The sequence below is a fragment of the Bidens hawaiensis genome, unplaced genomic scaffold (assembly GCF_021521415.1).
Source record: "Bidens hawaiensis isolate Kalapana, Puna unplaced genomic scaffold, B.hawaiensis_p1.1 tig00024998_1, whole genome shotgun sequence".
NCBI lineage: Eukaryota > Viridiplantae > Streptophyta > Magnoliopsida > Asterales > Asteraceae > Bidens > Bidens hawaiensis.
In genome coordinates, this window is record NW_027505048.1 from 92,436 (window position 1) to 114,712 (window position 22,277).

The following is a 22,277-nucleotide window of genomic DNA, read 5'->3' on the forward strand; positions in this document are numbered from 1 at the left end:
CATCTATTAATCGTTTTCACGTAGCTACATTGTACTGTTCCATCAAGAAAGGTCGGATGAACATGTGTTCTGTTGTTGGTCCACGTGGCGTAGACCAACCTTTGGTTGAAATTTAATACCCCAATGAGGATCATGATCTTGGCACCTTTCATGTGTATGTTTTTTTTTTCTTTTTGTGGGACGGTGGCAACATAACCTTCGGACCATTCATATGTATTTTATTTGGTTTCTTGTTCTAACGAGTTACATAAGTCAACACCTCGTTTATGTCTACACAAAACATAAGATTAATAAATGCTTTTGAAAGAAACTTGATATGTTTCCAAATAAAATAAACCATTATGTAAACTGTGGTTTTCGTTTTTATGGTTTACTCAAATAGTTTCAAATTTATGATTTTCATCCCTGTTGTTTCAGTTCATTTGTAATTAAACCCGATTTCACTAATCCCGTTAAGTCTGGTCGTTAAACCCATCAGCGTGTCCTTCACGTAAGGGGCAGTTTTATCCTTTTTTTCCCAAAATACACCCCACCCCCCTCACGTGAGAGGGTTTACGAATTAGGACTGAGGTTTATTTGGGGAGAAAAATGACAAAACTGCCCCTCACGTGAAGAGCACGCTGATAGGTTTAACGACCAGACTTAACAAGATCAGTGAATTCGGGTTTAATTGCAAGTGAAGTGAAACCATATGAACGAAAATCGCAAATTTAAAACTATTAGACTAACCGTGGATTTGAAAAAATCACATGAACAAAAACCCCAGTTTACTCTAAACGATTATATCAACCAGTATTATCCAATCTTGAAAATTAAACGTTGGTATCTTAGCATTGAAATCAAAATAAGCGTGCATACGGTACACTAATAAATTTTAAGATTCGTGTGTTTTTACTTTTTACAATCATGACTAAATAAATAAGTTGAAGTCGAGAAAAAAAACAGCTCGTCAAAGCTTAAATCACTGCTCCAAATGAGGAGATTTGGGTCCAAGGGTGGGGCAAACCACACATGGTTGTTTTTTTGTCGCAGTAATAAGCTTGTTATTTTGTTTCCATGTATTACTGGCTCTATAACTCTAAATAGGTCAAAAGTTATGCATGTTTTAAGTTTAACCATTTTCTAACTTGTTAGCTTTTTTTATGGTTGTTTCAATAACTCTCGGATCGAAGTATGCCGATGAAGTAGAAAAATAAATAATGAATGTAAAACAATTTTATATATGCTTTATAGTCGTGTATAATCATGATTGATTTAGAATTATTTAATTGTATTTTGGATCGTAATCTTAAATATAAACGTTTGAAAATTGAAATCCAAAATATATTGTTTAGTATTTTGGAGTGTAATCTTATCTTAATTCTTAAAGCAGATGATGCATTTTTATTTAAAAAATTGAATTATTAAGATAAATAAATGATGTGTCCATTTTGGATCATGATTTGACATATTTAGGTTTGAATACACTTCTTTGGACCTTCTATAATTCATACCACATATTTTTTTGACACCTGGAGTTTAAAGCCCAAATTTTTAATAACTAAAAGGAGAAAGAAAACCCGAAGAGTGAGGATCTCAAACTCAAAAAATAAATAATCAAATAAAAAGATAATCAAAAATCCTTTTCTGCCACTTAAAATGACAAACATAATCTTTTCATCCATTAAATATTATATTATATGGTATAATAATATAACAAGCATATGCTCATTGCTTATCCATTAATCCTAATAAGAAGTTACATATAACCTCAAAAGGTTGTGTGGTTTACCTTTAAATGTCAAATTTGTTATTAAGTTTATATTATATTATAATGTAGTGTTTCCAGGTTATTTAGAAAGGAAAAAAATGTTGGTATAAAAATTAATGAAAGACTTAGAATAACAATATCCGATATGAGATTCAAAGATTGGCATTAAATAAGAGATTGATGCCACTTCAGAAATATGAGATAATATAAGTAGAAGACTAGAAGTCGAGAGGGCTTAAATGCGTAATATGGTACTTTTTATTCAAATGATGATAGGTTATTTGACATGATGGAATCATAGAAACGTGTATAGAATTTATGGGAATCAAAGTTTCGTGATATAGCACATGTCTTTGACATTTTTAGCTCTTAATATGAGTATAGCATCTGAAATATTGGACATACAAATACACAATAGTCTTTTTTTAATAAATCATCTGGGTATTCTCTAGGCTTGTAAATGGATCAAACGAACACTAATAGAGCATGTAGTGTTTGCCCGTTTAACTTTAACCGAACAAAAGATCGAATATAAACAACTAAACGAACAAGGTTTTCTTGTTTGGTTTGTTGATTAAGAAAATGAGCGAGCTCAATTCATTTCATCAATTAAAAGTACAAGTAAACAATGATATTTTGGGCCTAAGATGTTATTAAAACCAAACAAAGCAGCAATTGGCCAAAACAAAATTAAAGGAACATATTAACGAACGTAAAAGAACGGACTTAAAAAACGTAGAGTAACAAACATAAACAAATGCAATGAATGAACATAAATGAATGACCAGGACACGTGTTCATATCCATTCACTTAACTAAATGAACAAGAGCTTTGTTCATGTTTGGTCGTTTATTAAATAAACGAGCATAAAAGAACTTTCCACTAAATGATTCATTGAATGTTCATTCGCATACAAGCTTGAATTTTATGTTAGCATTTGTTTCCAATTTCACTAGAAAGGTTCAGTTTCTAAGGAACCAAGAACGACTAGCATGCATAATGTATCCTTTTCTTTTTGTTCACGTCTTCATTTTGACCAAAGCGAAACCTTTTTTTCCCCTTTTATTTTCCACAAGACTTATTTTGCAAAGAATAACTCTAACGTCCCTCAATTTATGTTCTTCTTTAAGTAACACTTAACTATTTTATCTCCATTAGGGTGGGCGGGGCACTCACCCTTAAACCCGAATAAATTCATAACGCAACTCAATTGAAACGTGTCATTTGACTTTAATCCAATTTAAGTATTTGACCCAAATGGGTTCAAGTTAAATTCCAATCATCAAGTATATGTTTGGTAAATGGTAATCGAAAGAACGAGTAATTGGAATTGATGAGAGAATAAAATGGACAAAGGAAATAATATGGATTATTACCATTTCAATGTCTTGTTTAATATATGGGAATTGAATGAATCATTACTTTGTGTTATTTAATAGAGGAGAAAAGAGGAATGATTGAAATAAATAAGGTGGTGATGGCACTGGTGATGGGGGTATAGAGAAACCTAATAACAAAGCAAATACACCTAAAAAAATTAATAACAAAGTGACACCTAAAATGAGGACAAAAATTGCTTTAATGCACTTAAAAAAATAGGAGGCTTTTAAAATTTACCCTATGAAAAATGACAAATTCTAAAGTAAGAAAAAGTTGAGGCTATTTTTATGTAGTTGGTGAGTGGGTTGATGATGTTAGTTTCTTAAAAATTATGGAGATGGGAACATTTGTTGCTCTTATTATTTATTTATTCGAACCTTTTGCTTTAAAAATAGCCAACTTGATTATGAAAGAAACAAAAAGATTTATTTACCCGACTAATCAAAATATCTTTGATTAAACAAGATATTGTTTATCCTATGCGAGGCAATAGACAGGTATGCCTTGTTTTTTGTGTTGATTGTATTGCAAGTTAATATTTATTTATCCTATATCCATTACAATAATAAAATTTGGAAAAATAAATATCATACATTTCTTAATCATTCTAATGAATACAGGATAAATATCTCTCTGACTTATTGGATAATAAATTTTACCTTTTTATTAATTTATGATGTTTTTAAGATGTCACATCATACATGGCCCATCAAAATAGTTCTCTCCTCTTAGGGACTCGCACAGTGACGAAGCTAGGACATACAACCGAGGGGGTCGGACTCGATATGTATTTCAAAAAATCATAAGTCAGAGGGGTCCGGGCTCAAAAAATCATAAGTCAGAGAGATATCACTACATGTACATAAGGAGTTATAGTTGTTCGAGTGACTCACCCTAAGAGGTTTACCTCATTGGTCTTTTCTGTAAACCGATATAGATCGCAATAATGGGACTTTAAGAAGGTCTCTCAATAGGCATAAAACCCGATACTAGACCTGGTCCTACCTTATTTGTCAAAACCCAGACCCGACCCGACCAAATCCTGTCAAAGCCCGACCATACCTAAACCCTTCTTACCAACCCGGTTTCTGAATTTTGTTGATCATACACAGAACCGGTTTCTGACAAAAAAAAAAGCGCGATTTGCCCACCTCTTAATTCAGACTTCAGCACAGTATATTTCAATTTATATGATCTATAGCTGTTCCATACATAAGAATGAGCCGAGCCGAGCCGAGCCGAGCCGAGCCGAGCCGGGCTGGGCCTGCACTTATATGGGCCGATCTCTAAAGCCGTCCAAACGGTCCACATATATTCAACGCAAACGACGAAAATAGGCGACGGGAGATCAGAAACCAAGCCACCGAACTCCGTCGTGAAACCTCACCGTACGGCCATCGCAGTCACCGTCTTCAGGTCTTCTTCTGTGTTTGATTCGTCCTTTATACTTTTAATAATAATAATAATTCACCTCTAATTATAATTTCTAGGTCAAATTAGGTTTCAAATCTGTGCAATTGTAGAATTAGGGTTTTGTCCGTACAATACCAATACCATGTCTATGAATAATAATAATCCCTTAAAGAACTCAAACCCTAATCTCCAGTCACAGCCACAGCCTCAACAAACAGGTTCACCCTATGCCAACCAATTTCAGCTTTCACAGCAGTACGCTGTAGCGCAAGCCCATGCTCATGCCCTAGCTCAAGCTCAAGCTCAAGCTCAATCGAAAGCCCAGGTTCAAGCCATGGCCAGCCACGCCCAGTTTCAAGCCCAGCTCCAGGCTCAAGGCATGTCTCTTAACCCATCACATGCCCAATTTTCCAACTCCCCGTCTTTTCTGGGACTGAAGCGTATGCCGCAAAAGCCGCTTGGACGGCCTCCGGGGGCGTCAAACGCGAACACGGTTTCTCCCATGAGGATGATGGAGCTTACGCCGGCTCAGCGTAATAAGAAGAAACAGAAGCTTCCGGAGAAACAGTTGCTCGAACGGGTGGCGAAGATTCTCCCGCAGTCGGCTCTTTATACGGAGTTACTTGAGTTTGAGTCGCGTGTGGATGCTGCGTTAGCGAGAAAGAAGATTGACATTCAAGATGCGATTAAAAACCCACCTTGCATTCAGAAAACGCTTAGGATATACATTTTCAACACTTTTGCTAACCAGGCCCGTAAAACCCCGATGAAGCCCAATGACGAGCCACCGACTTGGACCGTGAAGATAATAGGTAGAATCTTGGAAGAAGGTATGGATCCTGATCAAGCTGCGATGAACCAGACATCGGGCCTAATGCACCCAAAGTTTTCATCTTTCTTCAAAAGAGTGACTATTTCATTGGACCAGAGATTATATCCTGATAATCATATGATCGTGTGGGATAGTGCACGATCTCCAGCACCGCAAGACGGGTTTGAGGTGAAAAGAAAAGGGGATAAAGAGTTCATTGCAAATATACGGTTGGAAATGAATTACATGCCTGAAAAATACAAACTTTCTGTATCTTTAATGGAAGTTCTTGGAATTGAAGTGGATACGCGTGCAAGAATTATAGCTGCAATTTGGCATTATGTGAAAGCTAGGAAGTTGCAGAACACAGATGACCCGTCATATTTTAACTGTGATGCAGCATTAAGGAAAGTGTTTGGGGAGGATAAGGTTAAATTTGCCATGGTGTCACAGAAGATTTCACCTCATTTGTCTGCGCCACAGCCTATTCATTTGGAACATAGGGTTAAACTGTCGGGAAACAGTCCGGTTGGGAATGCGTGTTATGATGTGTTGGTGGATGTTCCATTTCCGGTTCAAAGGGAATTGAATGCTTTATTGGCTACTACTGAGAAGACTAAAGAGATTGAAGCTTGTGATGAAGCAATATGTACTTCGATTAGGAAAATAAATGAGCATCGTAAGAGACGAGCGTTTTTTCTTGGATTTAGTCAGTCGCCTGTTGAGTTTATTGATGCTTTGATTGAGTCTCAAGGAAGAGATTTGAAGCTTGCAGCAGGTGAAGCAAGCCGTAATGCCGAAAAAGAACATCGGGCTGAGTTTTACAATCAACCATGGTATGCCTTTCATAAAGATTTTATTTGTGGTTTAATTTGTATAATGTTTTTTTTTTATTTAATGAGTTTTGTTATACACATTTTGGTGGATTTATAGGGTTGAAGACGCAGTTATTCGTTACCTGAATCGGAAGCCAGCTACAGGTGTTCATGGAAGTACATAAGAGCTGAAAAGAAGTGATGGAAAAGCATGTGGTGATTTAAGATATAAAGTTAAGGAGTATTGTATATGACTTTTAATTTGATGCTAAGATATTTAACATCCAGGTTGTATCTTGTAGTCTGTTTTTATGTTATATTGCTAGTATAAGGGGGGTGGCAGATCCCCATAATATTGTAAACTCCTTAGCATATTAAGATGCATCTTAATAGCCTTTTTATGTTTATTATGTTTGTGGATTGATGTGTTGCTAACTCTTATCTGCCTCAGTTTTAATTAGAGTGGCTAGACTGTCTGGCAACCTCAGACTAGGGCTGTTACTTTTACCCGAAAAACCCCATACCTGAACTAACCCGACCCGAAAAACCCGAACCCGAGAAAAAGACCAACCCGAACCGAAGTAATTCTGGTTAGTTCTCGGGTTTGATTTATAAGTTTTGGGTCATCCCAAAAAACCCAAACAAACTTTTAGTTTTGAAATTACATATATTTTTAGGTATAATAGGCTTAGTCACTAAAGTTATCAGAATCTAGGCTTAATCGACGATCGTCATTCCAATTATTATGGATTGATTGTTTATTGTTAAGTTATGTTTTCCGTTTATTACTGATAGCAACCGTAATCGAACAACCAAATGACGTCTGATTGAAGACGATTATGGTTTGAGTTAGTTACTTAGTTTAACTCTTCTTTTGAATTGTTTTATGACTTTATCATGTTTTGTTGTTTTAATTTTAGCATTGAAGTTTTTAAAATTTTTGTTTCTTGTTTCATTTTCTATGATACTCGAAACCTGATTAGCCCCAACCCGAAAAAACCCGATCGTCATTCCAATTATTATGGATTGATTGTTTATTGTTAAGTTATGTTTTCCGTTTATTACTGATAGCAACAGTAATCGAACAACCAAATGACGTCTGATTGAAGACGATTATGGTTCGAGTTAGTTACTTGGTTTAACTCTTCTTTTGAATTGTTTTATGACTTTATCATGTTTTGTTGTTTTAATTTTAGCATTGAAGTTTTTAAAATTTTTGTTTTTTGTTTCATTTTCTATGATACTCGAAACCCGATTAGCCCCAATCCGAAAAAACCCGTGAGAGATTGGGGTTGGGTTTCGGGTTAAGACTTGAAACTTTGAAACCCGAAACCTAAAAAACGCCCATATCTCAAACGCAAGGTAGGTAGGCTTTTTATGCAATGCAATTGAGGCCTGAAGAAACATATAACATGGGCTAGAGGCGCCCCTCCTATACGGGCAATTGGGTAAAGGTTTTGTGCGTTAGGGTTTTATAAGTATGGTTTTTGGGTTGTGTACGATAATATCAACATATTTAAAGTTCATGTACATAGTGATACTAGAAAACAATGTCATACACTTGAAAGAAACTAAGGTAACTACGACATTGTGCTACATGACTTTACGTTAAGGAGTCTCGGTTTTCGACTTGTTTTATTATGCTCAGTCTTGATGTTTTTAAAAACAAATCATTTAAATTTGAAATAAGTAAATAGTCTATGAAATAAATATTCACTTATTCAGAGAACAAGCCGCTGGCGCATTTAACTCATGCTCTGCAAATAATTGACCTGCGTTTTGTTAAGTTCGCAAAAGACAAGGTCTATCGCTTTCTTGTGGAAAACAAAACCTCTAAGATGCTACGTGTCTTGTCTAAAGATCAGACATACTTGGACACATGTGAAAACCAGTTTCTGTTGATTGGATAACTTGCATTGTTGGATGAGGGCCACAAACAATACACCTAACGCGCATACTTTTACACCACAGGACTTTGCCATTACACACAGATTATCCATAACTTGTTCATTACATAGAGCTACCTATTAAAAGTAACAAAACACCATTCGACCCGCAAACATTTATTCATCAACAGCCAGCAGCCAGCTACGCTTGCAGTCAGGCCCGACATAACAACTTCACTCAAGCTTGCGCTCATACAGAAGCCCCATGAAGAAAACGCTGCTTAAAAACCTACTACACGTTTGCAAAATATACCCTAATCCATCTTGCTTATGCTAGGATACGGATACCACGCGGGCCGGCCATATTGCCACAATTTAAACCTTAAACTCCATTTTGTTCACAAAGGTCAAGCAAGTCCAGTGTCTGCAATTTCATCATGTACACATAAAAGTCCATAAAACATATAATAGACGCTGTTTTAATAGTATTGACATATGATGTATCATATACCTCAGGGATGGATAGCTCAAGCCGAAACTTAGGCCCATCATAGTGATGCAAGACTGGCCTAAAAGCATCTTCCTCCAATGCCTTGCAGACTTTTCTTATACGGATTCTCACCTGATTTAATACAAATTAAATGAGACACGATGCATACGATTCATAATGGATACATGAAACAAACCATAATCTTAATATATTATACCTGGGCAGGAAACCTAGACACGCCTTTGCACTTCTTGTCCTCCCAAGCAGTTGGATCAATGTTGGAACCACCAAAAGTTGTTGCCTACATAAGATACGTTTAAGATAAGTAAAACCAATAAGTAACACCAACTGACAAACAGCATATTCCAAAGCTGAAACACTATAAAAGTTTATAAGCTTATAATATGCTATTTGATATTACACACCTCAAAAATACCATGCAGCTGGTGAGTGGTGTAGTTATACAGAAACAAAGGTAACCCAGGTGTGATTGCACGGACAGAGTCCCTGTATCTTGGTGGCAAACCTGCACCATATATAGCATATAGCAAAGCACAAAAGATTAACAGATAACAGATAATTTGTATGCATATCAGTATAAACTTCAATAAAGAGAGAATAAAATTACCAAATAGTTGTCTCTTTAAGTCCTCCTGCATGGTGTCATTGTTACAGACAAAGATGTATCCACCGAGAACCTCATCTCTGGGGAGTGTCTCAGCTGCAGGCAAAGTCTTGAATCTTTTATCAGCAGCACTGCTATTGTTATTGTTATTGTCATTATTGTTATTGTTGTTGCTGCTGGTGTTAAGATCCTTGGTGTGACTGTTTCCAGGATACTTTCCACTAATAATGTTCTCCATAACCCTATTGTTGACCTTTGGGTACACAGCATTTGTGTTGTATGCAGCATTCCGAAGGGTATTTTTGCTCATGCCCTCAGTCATCTTCATGTCAAGATTCAGGTTTAACATGTTGAAGTTCAGGCTTTCAAATTTGTTCTCTTCTTGAAACCCTGTGGGCCTCGGGTCAACAGCCACTTTTGAGAGATCCAAATTGTTTCTCCTTTCACCCTTTGACCTAGTCTGTTCAGCCAACCTTGAAGCAGCTGCATACCATTTCTGGTCCTCAGATACCTTTGACTGTCCACGAAGTTCATCCCCTAATTGCCAATAGCTCTGCATATTCTCCATACTGCAAAATCAATGTCATACAGTCAACAAGAAGCAACAACCATATAGAAGTGTGCATCTAGTTCCAAACAATACTCAAAAATTCATGAGCTAAACAATACTCAAATCATAAATTATAGAAAAACTAACAAATTGCAAAGAATCAATTACGCACAGTTTTTGAATCAAGCAATATAAATTTCATAGACAACAACAATGACAATTAAGGGTGAGCAATAACCGATAACCAACTCAACCAAATAGAGATTAAATAAAAAAAACAAACCATAAACAGCCCTGATTAAAAATCGGGTTTTTTTTGTCCCCTCGGTAAACCAACAATAATCGAACCGAACAATTCATATTGTCATATATTGTCATATATTTCTAGACTTTACACCTCCATTTTATGTATTTCATGTTATACGCCTCCATTTCATGTAACTATACCTTCATTCCATGTAATTCTAAGCAAAAACTATCTTAGCTTTCATTTTCGCTATTAACCGAACCAAAAACCGACAAATCAACAGAATAACCCGAACCGATTTAACCAAAAGCCGACTGGTTAACAAAATCTTTAACCATTGACTTCGGTTTCGGTTTCGGTTTCGGTATAAGACTAATAACCAAACCGAACCGTGCACACCCTTATCAATCAACCAATTATGCACAGTTTCCTTCATCTAAATCCTCTATGCTTAATCAATCCTCTACAAATTCATCCATAGAAAGCTCACAACACTCAAAATCCACTAATCGAACCAATCAATTAACTTCATAAACAACAAAATCATAACAGTAAGAAAGAAATTGAGACCAAGACGAACCTGGATAAGGTGAATAGTGAAACCGAGATCTAATCCTGTGTGAAGATGGCTATTAATAATAGTAATAATAATAATAAGCCTGCTGATCAGTTCAAAATTAAATCAATCAAAACCCTAGATTTTGGGGATCATATACAACACAAGTGAGATGAGAAAGAGAGAGAGAAAATTACGCACCTTCTAATAATAATAATAATAAAAATATTTATGTGAATTTAGATTTTTTCTACACTTATATAAATCTGCTTATTCAAAGTGGTCATGAGTTGGTGGGTTATTACGGTGTTGCCATTGGCATGTGAGTGTGAGAGGAGACACGTGTTGGTTTGATGCGATGTGATGGACTTAAGTGCTGTCGGCAAGGCGAATGTGAGCCGTCGGATAAAGTGTGTTTGAGTTTGTGAATTGAGAAAAGCCATGGGCATTTGATGATGAAGCCAATGGTTGAACGACAGGTTTCTAGGTTTCAATGTAGAACCCGTTAAAGCTTGTCTTTTATTGTATTTTATTTTTTATTATTTTCATTTATTTTATTTGAGAAAATTATAAAACAATTTTCTATTAACGGGGACAGATTTTATTTTTGTCCCCCTAAATAAAAGTTTTTAGAAATGTCTGCTACAAACACGTCGAGCCTCAAGGCGTCTTTCATGACCTGTTTACACCAAATATGAGTAAAATTAATTATAATAATGTAATGTTAAAAAAAACAATTAATAGGGCAAGCATATCGTGAAAGACGCGTTAGAAGCTATCATGCCATGAAAGATGCACTTTGGAGGCTAACAGGTCGTGAAAGACGCGTTGAGGCCTAACACGTCGTCAAATACGTGTTTGTAGAGGACATTTCTAAAAACTTTCATTTACGAGGACAAAAATAAAATATCTCTATTAATAAGATATTTTTTGAATTTTCCCAATTTTATTTTGTTTATTGTAAACTAGTTTTTTTTACCCGGCGCAATACGCTGCGGCAGTTGGCAAATCATCAGCGTTGAAATCCGAGCGTCGGTCTAACCCGAGTGTCACTACAGTGGGTCGACACGAATCTGGTCAGTATCGGATACGTTTGTTACATTATACAAATCATAGGTAAAATTTGAGCGTTAAAACCCAAAAAAACTAATTCGTCAAATTAATATTAAAAACAAAATATTTGAAACGATGTTTATTTGGTATGCAAATCCCGACGGTTCCCAAGTGTCGTCGGTCCCGCACATTGAGGCAATAACTCAACACAAATTTGGTCGATTTTGATTATCTGCGTTACGGTATCGGAGCTAAAAACAAAAAAAAAAACATATATAATAATTGAGGTGGACCAATGGCCAATTTCGGGGGTGGGGTGTGGGGGGGGGGGGGTCGGTAAACTGGTAAAACCCAAGCGTTATCGATCACGGATATTGAGACGGTGAGTCTGCGTGAATTTAACGGTTTCTGTGAGCTTTTGTTATGCTACCAGAATTAAAACAAAAAATGACGTTTGGTCAGTTTCCTTTGCGTTCGTTATATTAATCAAACTAAAAAAACAAAAACAAAAGGACAAAATCACGGACTAATAGTGTGAAATATATAATTATGAACTTTGCAACACCAAAGTTCATAATTATATATATTAGTAATTTATGTTGGCGAACCGTCAGGCTTCTGAAACATTTTGTAATGTCCAATTAAAATTAAAAATAATATTATGTTTGGCTATGAAAATTGACTATAATAAATTTAAGAATTTATAACAAATCTTGTGATGTTCCTAAAAATATAATTTTTTATTGATGATGAAGGTCGAGGGACATGAGTCTACCATTGTGTCGAAGTTACACTACGGAGTACGAATTTGGCCTTTATTTTGACAAGGGTATCCTAAATTCATAGCTTGAAGGAAATAATAAGCAAAATATATGCAATTATGCATCACTTGGATGCCATTTTGTAAGGAGAATAGTGAATATACTAGTGTTTGAGGATGCAAATGAGCTGAGCTATTCACAGGTTACCCGAGATCAAATTAATAAACAAAAAACTCGAAATGAGCCCGAGCCTCAAATAAAACTTGCGTAATTATCGAGCATGAGCCTTTTATTGGAAAATTGGTTACACTAGTCGAGCTTTTACGAGTCTTGTGCGTTAATTAATATCCAGCCGAGTTCAATCGAGGCTTGGCTCGTTTAAGGTACTGTACACAAACTAGAGCCAAACTTTGTCTATTTTTAGATACTGTAATTATAGTTTATTAGCTAATGTGCTAAAAGCCTAAAAGTGGTCTCCAAAAACTTCACGTTGGGTTTTGCTATGTGAACGCTATATTTGGTAATTTTCTTCATTTTTGGCTTTTTATGGTTGACCAACACATGTGAGAGCTTTTCTCTTTCACATCACACTTCTCCACGTTACACAACCCAAGTATTTCACCCTTTTCGATAAGCATACTTTATAATCTTCTTCCAAAACATCAACTCTTGCCTTCTTTGAGTTGACTTGCTCATTTGGTGAGTTTGGTTGTTCAAGACATTGATTTAACGGAACACTTACAAATAGTGGAATAAGTCTTTCAAATATTTTATATTTAAACAAAATTGTGTTTAAATATGTTTTTTTAAACTTATCATGAGTTTATAAAAAAAAATACCTATCTTAACTAAGTTGTTTAATATGTCTTCAATGGATTGGTCTTGTAATTTCGTCATCTTCATGCTTGTGTAGAAATCTTGATTTAACCATTAGTAGACATGAACTTGATAATCTTGATCTTTGAATGTTTATAGTCTTGATTAAGTCTTATGTTGCTTAATTATAAATAACAATGATCAGTCAAGTGTTAGAGGACATGTGTGTGACATAAAGCATCAATGATGAACTAATACTATTTTATGTCATAGTATCTTAATTAAGATATTATCAAAACATTAAGGTTGATTAAAGTTTAAACCATTGTTTTCCCAACATTACTATCATTTTAACTTTCCAAAGATTTATATGGTTAGATAGCCTTAGCCGAAGTTTAGTCTATTTCCTTGTTTTATGGGTATAAAATGATCTCACCATGAAAAGTATGTGTTATTCTTGTTTGGCTAGCTGTGTTTAGGTGGTGTTTGCTATGCATAAATGACAGGGGGTGAAATGAGTCATTGTAAGAGAATGAAAAAATAAATGTTTGCATGACACAAAAATTTATGATTCGAGCAACGGTCAAACTCACGGTATGAGTCAAGTAATATATGTGTGTTGTATTTCAAGTTAGTCTTCTAAATATGTATACGGTCATGTACTACGATGTCTCAAATGTATAAAAAGAGTATCTTTATTGTTTATATTAATATATTTTAATAAAAACTGTGACTCACTTCCTACAACTTCATGTTACAAGCTTGATAAGATTCACAACCCTAAAGTTTACACCTTAATGATGAAGATGATGACCATAACATGAAAAAAAAAAGACGGTAACAATAACGTGTGACATCATATTATGATGTTGATAATTGTCAAATTAGTGGGCATTTGGTCTGTAACAATCACAATGGTACCGACCATGTCCTTTGAGGAGTAGTAGTTGTGAAAAACCAATGAATATGGATATCCATCAAAGAAACATTGGCTAACATTGTTGCTACGTGTGGCCACATGTTGTGGTATTGTCAATCATTAAACTTAGGGGTAAGCAATTTTATACCGGGAAGGCAGGTATCGGTATCGTTCCGCTACCAACCGAACACATCAGCGTTGGTACCAAAATTCATTTTTTATGTTTTCGAGATTGGTATCGCTTGTTTTCAATATATTCGGTAATATCGATACAAAACCAATAAAATTGGGGCATTATTCAGTTTATACTTACACTCAGTTTTCGTATCATTATTTATCAATATGCTGCTGATCCCATCATAGTTAAGTTTTGTTTGAAATGACTACTATGACTCTATGAGACCTGGAGCAAATAGTAGTCTTGCTTTGATACATGTAATTTGTAAATTTGATAAAAGAAATGCATAGCACAATATCATTGATCGACAGTTTGTAATAAAAAAAATTATTAAATATACCTTAAAACTCTTATTATAACATGTGTAGTGAATAACGTTCTTTTGAGGGTGCTATGTATCATGTGACATCACGTCATCATGGGGCATTATACATAAAATGTGTGTAGTAATCATTACTTCACAAATCACAAACTTTTAACACCACCATTGGGGAAGGGGGTGTTTATGATGGGGAAGGCCCCCGCTATGGATGAGAGTTTCTTCCACCATACGCATATGCCATGTACAACTGTATCAACCATTTTTAGTTTATAAAAAAAAATCAAGTGTAATTATTGAGAAATCTTTTAAATTAATTAAAATTGTGATGGGTGCAATTGTGAGTTTGAGTACAATATGTTTATGAAATAAACAAATACATGTAACCACGTTGTAGTGATAATGATATGATTAGTTTAAAACTTGTTGGTGGTGTGCTTGGTATCACCTTCCAATATTCTACAATTATGAAATGATATCGTTTTCATTCCACTATTACTCAACATTCAATTTTCAATAATTATAATTATTGTTTCTTTAACAACCATATAATTATTTGATTTATTCATTAACACAAGCTATTAAAAGTGATTTTCATCATAACTTGTTGGTTCCTGACTTGCTCGACATGATTTAAGTATTCAACAAGAACCCATTTATCCAAAAATTAGTAGAGATAAAAATTTCCTTTCCTAATATATATTTACTTTGAAATCGTGTTATCTGATAATTATATAATTTATATTGTTATCTTGTTATTACTTATATGAGCATAAACATATCATCAAAGTTTAAGAAAAGAAGACGGATGAAATCACCGAGACATGAGCTTTCTTGAGTTAATTACGAGCTAAGTTTCCAACTCAAATTGGACGCAATGAACGGATATAGTTTGACTTGTATTGTTACATGCTCGATGCTAAATAATGTTTGTTCGACTCAAACTCGTTCATTGAGCGACTTAATCTAACAACCACTAGAATGCTAATGGTTAGATTATTGCCGAAGATCAAACAATGTCATAATTACCATATAACAAATCAAAAGATTTACAAAAATAAATTTTCTAAGACATTAAAAAATCCAAAAACAAATGATTAAATGAAAAAACTTAATATGGTATTATTTATTTCTTTTAGATAGAACTTCGATTTTGGTTCATACGCTTTTTTAAAATTATCAATTTTAGTCTAATAGTTTATTTTAGACTTTTATGGTACAATAGTTTCAATTAACCATCAGTTCTAGTCAATCTCATTAACATCATCCACCAACCGTTAGTTAATATAACTTTGAGGGAGGGTTGTATTTTTCACAAACTTTTTTGGGCTTTTTACTAAATTTAAGTTTTATACTTTTTTCCTATTTTTTAGTATTATGATACAATAGTTTCAATTAACTATCAGTTGTAGTCTAACCCATTAACGTCATCCACCAACCGTTAGTTAATACAACTTTGAGGGGTTTTTTTTTTTTGTATTTTTCACAAGCTTTTTTGGGCTTTTTACTAAATATAAGTTTTATACTTTTTTTCTATTTTTTAGTATTATGGTTTCTTATATTTGTTTATATATAAATCTCTACACACTTTTTATTTTTTTAAATATTTTTTTCAAAACTGACGCTTATATGCAGGTGTATATTTATTTATTTATATTTAAATACTTTTGTTTTTTTTAACCTTTTATAGTTGTAATAGTATGTCGATTTTAAAAACATTGTATTTAGTTTTATTTTGAAGTACGATTTTAAGTTAAATTATGTACCATTATTAAATACAAACCAAGAAGTTATTCCCTGGTAAGGTAATTAGGATACGAAATATAAAGTACAAAAATTTAGTTGTTCAAAAAAAATATACAAACCAAGAATTAAAATTAATAAATAGATTTTCAAAAACCTTCCGTCAATGGCAAAAGTTAAAAAAACAATATAAAATCAATATGTGCTCTTTTTACCAATGAGAAATAAAAGTAGAAAAGTTAATTTTTCTAAATCATTTGTAGTTAATAGAAGTGTAGAATTAAAATAGAACTTAAAAAATAGATATTCTGCTTTTTAAAGCCTATATACTATTACGGTTATAAAAAAGTAAAAATAAAAGTATTCAAATATAAATAAATAAATATGCAGTTGCATAAAAACTATTATAACAAACCATAATAGTTAGAAAATAACAAAAAGTATAAAACTTATATTTAGTATAAAACCCAAAAAAGTTTGTGAAAAATATAAAAAAGCTCCTCAAGTTGTATTAACTAACAGTTAGTGGATGATGTTAGTGGGCTAGACTAAATAGAGTTTATGCAAACCTCTAATACAAACAACTCAACAAGAACTAGCAGTTTTAGATTATGAAACCATATTACGAATTGATTAAATCTTAGAACAATATTACAAAAGAGAGAAAACATGAACGACTAAAAAACAAGTCTGCATTTTTGAAGTGTGTATATCCAGAAAAATGTTAGTAGCATCGGACTAGGGCTGTTCACGAGCCGAGCCGAACCAAACGAAGGCTTGCTCGTTGTTTGACTCGTTTACAACCGAAGCATACACGCGTTGTGATTGCTACGTGTAAACAATGTCATTCGCGTAACCTGTATCTGAACGCGCATCATTGACGGCGAAAATCAAGAAAAAAAAGCTGAAATATACATTAGTTGGATCCACAAACGGAAGCCCGTTAAGTTGGATCCACAAACGAAACACTTATCTAACTGTTGGATCCACAAACTGAACACTTATTTTCCATACGCAAACACTTAAAAATCGTGTGGAAGCGTTTAAAAATAGTACAAAGCGTCTAAAAATTGTATGAACCATAGATGCTTCCCCTGAAATATGCCACATTCAACATATAAGTGGTCCATTTGTAGGTCCGGCTATCCGCTATCAGATAAATTCAAAGATGTTTTATCATGTAACAACTTCTGAAGTCCTATGTTTATTTTGTTTTTTAATAAGAGTAAACTGCGGTTTTTGTCCCCGTGATTTGTTAAAATTCGTGATTTTAGTCAAATAGTTACAAATTTGCGATTTTCATCCTCGTGGTTTCATTTCACTCGCAATTAAACCCGTATTCACCAATCACGTTAAGTTTGGTATTTAAATCTCATCAGCGAGTCATTCACGTGAGGGATAGTTTTGTCATTTCTTTTCCCAAAATACACCACACGCTAATCGATTTAACGACAAGACTTTACGAGATTAGTCAATTCGGGTTTAATTGCAAGTGAAATGAAACCACATGAAAAAAATAATAAATTTGAAATTATTATTGAATTAAAACCATAGAAATCCTTTTAAAACCGTAGATTTAAGCCATTCTATGGAGTATTGGTCGTCCACCCGAACATATCCATCCATAACATAGGACAGCTGGATAAAGTCTTGTTATCACATGACACATTGATATATTTCAATTCAAACCTGACAAAAGTTAGCGCCAATCTAAATATCTCAAACCTCAGCGGGACCCACCCACACCAACCTTATTTAAATTCAACTCAATTCATTCTCCCGCAAGCTTCTTCCCAAATTTCAAAATCACCCGCCTCCCAAACCACTATTTAAACCCACCCCCAATTTCACCATCTCAAACCCTAACCCCAATTCCTAAACACCCAACAATTCCTAAACCACTGGGACGCCTTAACCGATGGCGAACGCCACTTCATCACTCACGTCCTCGCCTTCTTCGCCGCCTCGGACGGCATTGTCCTCGAAAACCTTGCGGGCCGGTTCATGAAGGAAGTCCAAATTGCTGAGGCCCGTGCGTTCTACGGCTTCCAAATCGCTATCGAAAACATCCACTCGGAAATGTATAGCCTGTTGCTTGAATCATATATTAAAGACTCGAATGAAAAAGCCCGATTATTTTGTGCTATTGAAACGATCCCTTGTGTTGAAAGGAAAGCGAATTGGGCGATGAAATGGATTGACGGGTCTGAATCGTTTTTCGGAGCGAATAATTGCGTTTGCCTGCGTCGAAGGGATATTCTTTTCGGGTAGCTTTTGCGCGATCTTTTGGTTTAAAAAGCGCGGGCTTATGCCGGGACTGACATTCTCAAATGAATTGATCTCGCGGGACGAAGGCTTACATTGTGATTTTGCTTGCTTGTTGTATAGTTTGTTGAAAGTGAAAGCAACCGAGGAACGGGTAAAGGGGATTGTTTTTGATGCGGTTAATATCGAACGGGAGTTTGTTTGTGACGCGCTACCTTGTGCGCTTGTCGGGATGAATGGGGATTTGATGAGTGAGTATATCGAGTATGTGGCGGATCGGTTGCTTGTGGCTTTAGGGCATGGGAAGTTGTACAATGCGCAGAACCCATTCGATTGGATGGAGTTGATTTCATTGCAGGGGAAGACGAATTTCTTTGAGAAGCGGGTAGGGGAGTATCAGAAGGCGAGTGTGATGTCGAATTTGAATGGGAATGGTGAAGATCACGTGTTTAAGATTGATGAAGATTTTTGAAGTTATGTTATAGATCGGTTTAGTTTTAAGTTTTGAAGGTTTGATTTGTGTTGTTACTTGTTACTCTATAAAGTAACTGATGTGTTTGTAGGAATTTAGTTGTTTGTAATAATATTATGGTGTTTTATAATCAAATGAACTGTCAAACGTAAACATGTGTCATCTATAAAAACTCAGCTTCAACTCCATGACAGGAGAAGTTGCCAATTAAGATGTGTGTTGTGGCTTGGCAAGAACTAGCCATCTTTTAATAGGTTTGTAAAAAAGCCTAATGTTCGATGAATTATTTGTGAACCGTCTTGTGAGAAGTTTGTTTATTTAATAAACCAATGAATATGAACAAAAAATTTGTGTTTATTTAATTAAACGAACGAACATGAACATGAATATTTGTTCGATTAAGTGTTTTGTGTTCTTTTAAAGTTGAATGAACAAACACGAACATGCCCATGTTCGTGTTCATTCGATTCGTTTACAGGATTTCATTATTCACATTCATGAATACATCGGTTTCAATCTCTAGGCTCTGTCGATTTTATTTGTATTCGTAAACACATTAACTTCCTTAATGAACGAACACGAACATAAAGTCTCGTTCGGTAAGTGTTCGTAAACCGTTCATGAACACATTATTTTCTTAACGAACGAACATGAACACGGCCTTGTTCGTGTTCGTTCGGTCCATTTACTGCCCTATATTTTAATTTAATCATTTTGAGTTAATTATGTTTAAATATATTTATAAAAAAAGGGATTGGTTGTTGGTGAGGGTGGACCTCGCCTTTATTATGATAGCGCTGTAATTGTGTTACGCCAGAGGGGGAGGAAATGCGATTTTTTTCAAAAAATAGTAGGTTTAATATAAAAAAATGGTTTTTAGGTACTTGACAATGAAGCAGATGGTATTTAGGTGTCCAGCCATCTGAGATGGCTGGATTGGATTCCTCTCTCCTAGTGGCAATCCACGTAAGCAACAACGTGTAAGTAGATGGTGACTGGATCAGCCATTTGAGATGGCTAGATCCAACTTTATTCTCTTTGCCACATGGCAGCACTAAATGAGACTAGCCATTTGAGATAGCTGGTTTGAACTTACATTTCAATCATAGATTACTTCTTTTGGCTAAAAACATGGACTGTTGTTCCAAGATCAACCCACCAATTACTACTATTAATCAATTTGCAAGCACCTTAGAGATCAACACACCAATTACTACTTTACTAAACTTATCATTGTTATAAAAGTATTTGAATATTAACTTAGCAATGTCCTCTTTCAAACATCCTCAACACCTTTTCAAAAATAAAAATAACATATCATATAACATTAATTAATTTAACCAATTCATTAAAAGCCAATGATGGTACTTAAACAAATCATACGTCTAAATGCATGCATAATAATTAATGTAGACTAAATCACTCAAATCTAAACCTAATCCACACCACATTTGTCGTGGTTCTTGAACAAGGGAAAGTGCTTCCCTACGCAAGGAATTCAGCAAATGTACCGCGTGTGACGGTGTTGACCAAACTGAAGCTCGATTTTCCCTTGACTAGCGTTCCACGTAGTCGACACTAAGCAAGAGATAGAACAAATCATTTCAGGACAACTTCTCCTTAATCATCAAAATCTCCTCAAGCGGGAGATGGACTGCACGATGAGGAAACACCACCCGGGTTGTGCTCAGGGTTGAACAACAGTCCATGCAAATAATGTTGTCATCTTAAAAATAGTACATCCATGACTTGCTATGACTGGAAATGTAAGTTTAAACCAGCTATCTCAAATGGCTGGTCTGATCTTGTGCTGCATGTGGTAAAGGAAATAAATCTGGATCTAGCCATCTCAGATGGAGGATCCAGTCACCATCTGCTGTTACTGTGGATTGCCACTAGGAGAGAGAAATCCAATCCAGTCATCTCAGATGGCTAGACACCTAAATACAATTTGCTTCATTGTCAAGTACTTAAAAACCATTTTTTATATATTAAACCTACTATTTTAAGAAAAAAAATCAAGGAAAAGCATGGCGCCAAAGGGTGTTAGTGGTTTGGCATGGTGAGGTGGACAATGGAGCCTTCCCACCTTTCACAATACCCAGCCTTAGAAAGTGCTAGAAAATTTGACCAAAATAATTGTATGAAAAGAGTTTAACAAGAGAAGATAACTAGAAAAGTTTAGAAAGATTTGCTCACACCAGTCTCATTAATTATCAACCAATCATTTTTAGATGCTATAACTACAGAACATGTACACAAATTACAAAATGCATTCTATTTGGCCATTTGGGACAACTGCTTACGGGGTGTTTGTGCCAGCTTTTTTAACAAATTTTATAGCTTTTTTAGCTTGTTTTACAAAATAAGTTTGATTTGGTGTTTGGTTTAGCATTTTAAGCTTATGCTTATAAGCTTATATAAGCTAATTTGAAGAAGCTTATTTGAAGATGGATTTTTACCTTATTTGAAGAAGCTTATTTGTGTAATTGTTTAAGTTACTCATTTGTCCTCAAATGGTGGTGGATTAATAATTATTGAAGCAACTCATTAATGTAACAATTAAAGAATTGTGGATTTAACAACTTATTACTCAACTTGTAGAATATAAGCTAATCCAGACACTTAAAAAGAGCTTAACAAATAATAAAAAAATAAGTTATAAACTACTTTGAAATATAAACATAAGCTAAAAAAATAAAAGCCAGGCCAAACACCCCCTTAGTGGAGACTGTTTTTATAAAACTCAAATTATTATTAACTGCATATGCCGTAGATTAACAGGTAAAGGATTTGAAATTTAACTAAAATCATGAAGTCGAGATGGCCGAGTTGGTCTAAGGCGCCAGATTAAGGTTCTGGTCCGAAAGGGCGTGGGTTCAAATCCCACTCTCGACATTCAGTTTTTATTTGTTTTATTCCTATTAAATTCAGTTTTCTTTATTACCGTCTACACATTTTAACATGGTTTTCTTTTATTTCTTTTTAGTTTTTATATAAAATCTCATTTTATTCCAACGTGTGTGTTTTTGCACCTTTTAATTTGAACGACATGTCCAATATAAAAGGACAAAAATGTTTTTAGCAGCCTAAATATAACCAAATACATATATTATATAATTATTGTTTGTGTTCAAAATGGTTCATGAGCAGTGACGGCCCAACCATTTTGAAGACCTAAAGCGTAGAAAAAATCGGGGCCTTTATCAAACGTTAGAGAGAGAAAT

General features: G+C 34.7%; 3 protein-coding genes and 1 non-coding gene across 4 annotated transcripts; 3 read left to right on the forward strand and 1 right to left on the reverse strand.

Moving 5' to 3' along the window:
• Positions 1–4,686: 4,686 nt before the first annotated feature.
• On the forward strand, positions 4,687–6,561 carry LOC143610195 (SWI/SNF complex component SNF12 homolog). The gene is made up of 2 exons (XM_077084739.1): positions 4,687–6,191; positions 6,289–6,561. The coding sequence occupies exons 1-2, from the start codon at positions 4,687–4,689 to the stop codon at positions 6,353–6,355; spliced, it is 1,572 nt and encodes a 523-aa protein (XP_076940854.1). The 3' UTR covers positions 6,356–6,561.
• Positions 6,562–8,145: 1,584 nt separating this feature from the next.
• Positions 8,146–9,742, reverse strand: LOC143610194 (DCD domain-containing protein NRP-A-like). Its single transcript, XM_077084738.1, has 5 exons — positions 9,175–9,742; positions 8,972–9,072; positions 8,764–8,847; positions 8,568–8,678; positions 8,146–8,480 (listed from the first exon to the last, which is right to left on the reverse strand). Exons 1-5 carry the CDS (start codon positions 9,737–9,739, stop codon positions 8,439–8,441), a joined length of 903 nt encoding a protein of 300 aa, XP_076940853.1. The 5' UTR covers positions 9,740–9,742; the 3' UTR covers positions 8,146–8,438.
• An 8,470-nt stretch (positions 9,743–18,212) lies between these two features.
• LOC143610219 (ribonucleoside-diphosphate reductase small chain-like) lies at positions 18,213–19,054 on the forward strand (the record flags this gene model as incomplete). The annotated part of the gene is made up of 2 exons (XM_077084756.1): positions 18,213–18,394; positions 18,702–19,054. Coding segments are annotated over 2 exons (531 nt in total), but the record flags the coding sequence as incomplete, so codon positions are not given.
• Positions 19,055–21,867: 2,813 nt separating this feature from the next.
• On the forward strand, positions 21,868–21,948 carry TRNAL-AAG (transfer RNA leucine (anticodon AAG)). Its single transcript has one exon. It is a non-coding gene; the product is annotated as a tRNA-Leu (tRNA).
• The last annotated feature ends 329 nt before the right edge of the window (positions 21,949–22,277 follow it).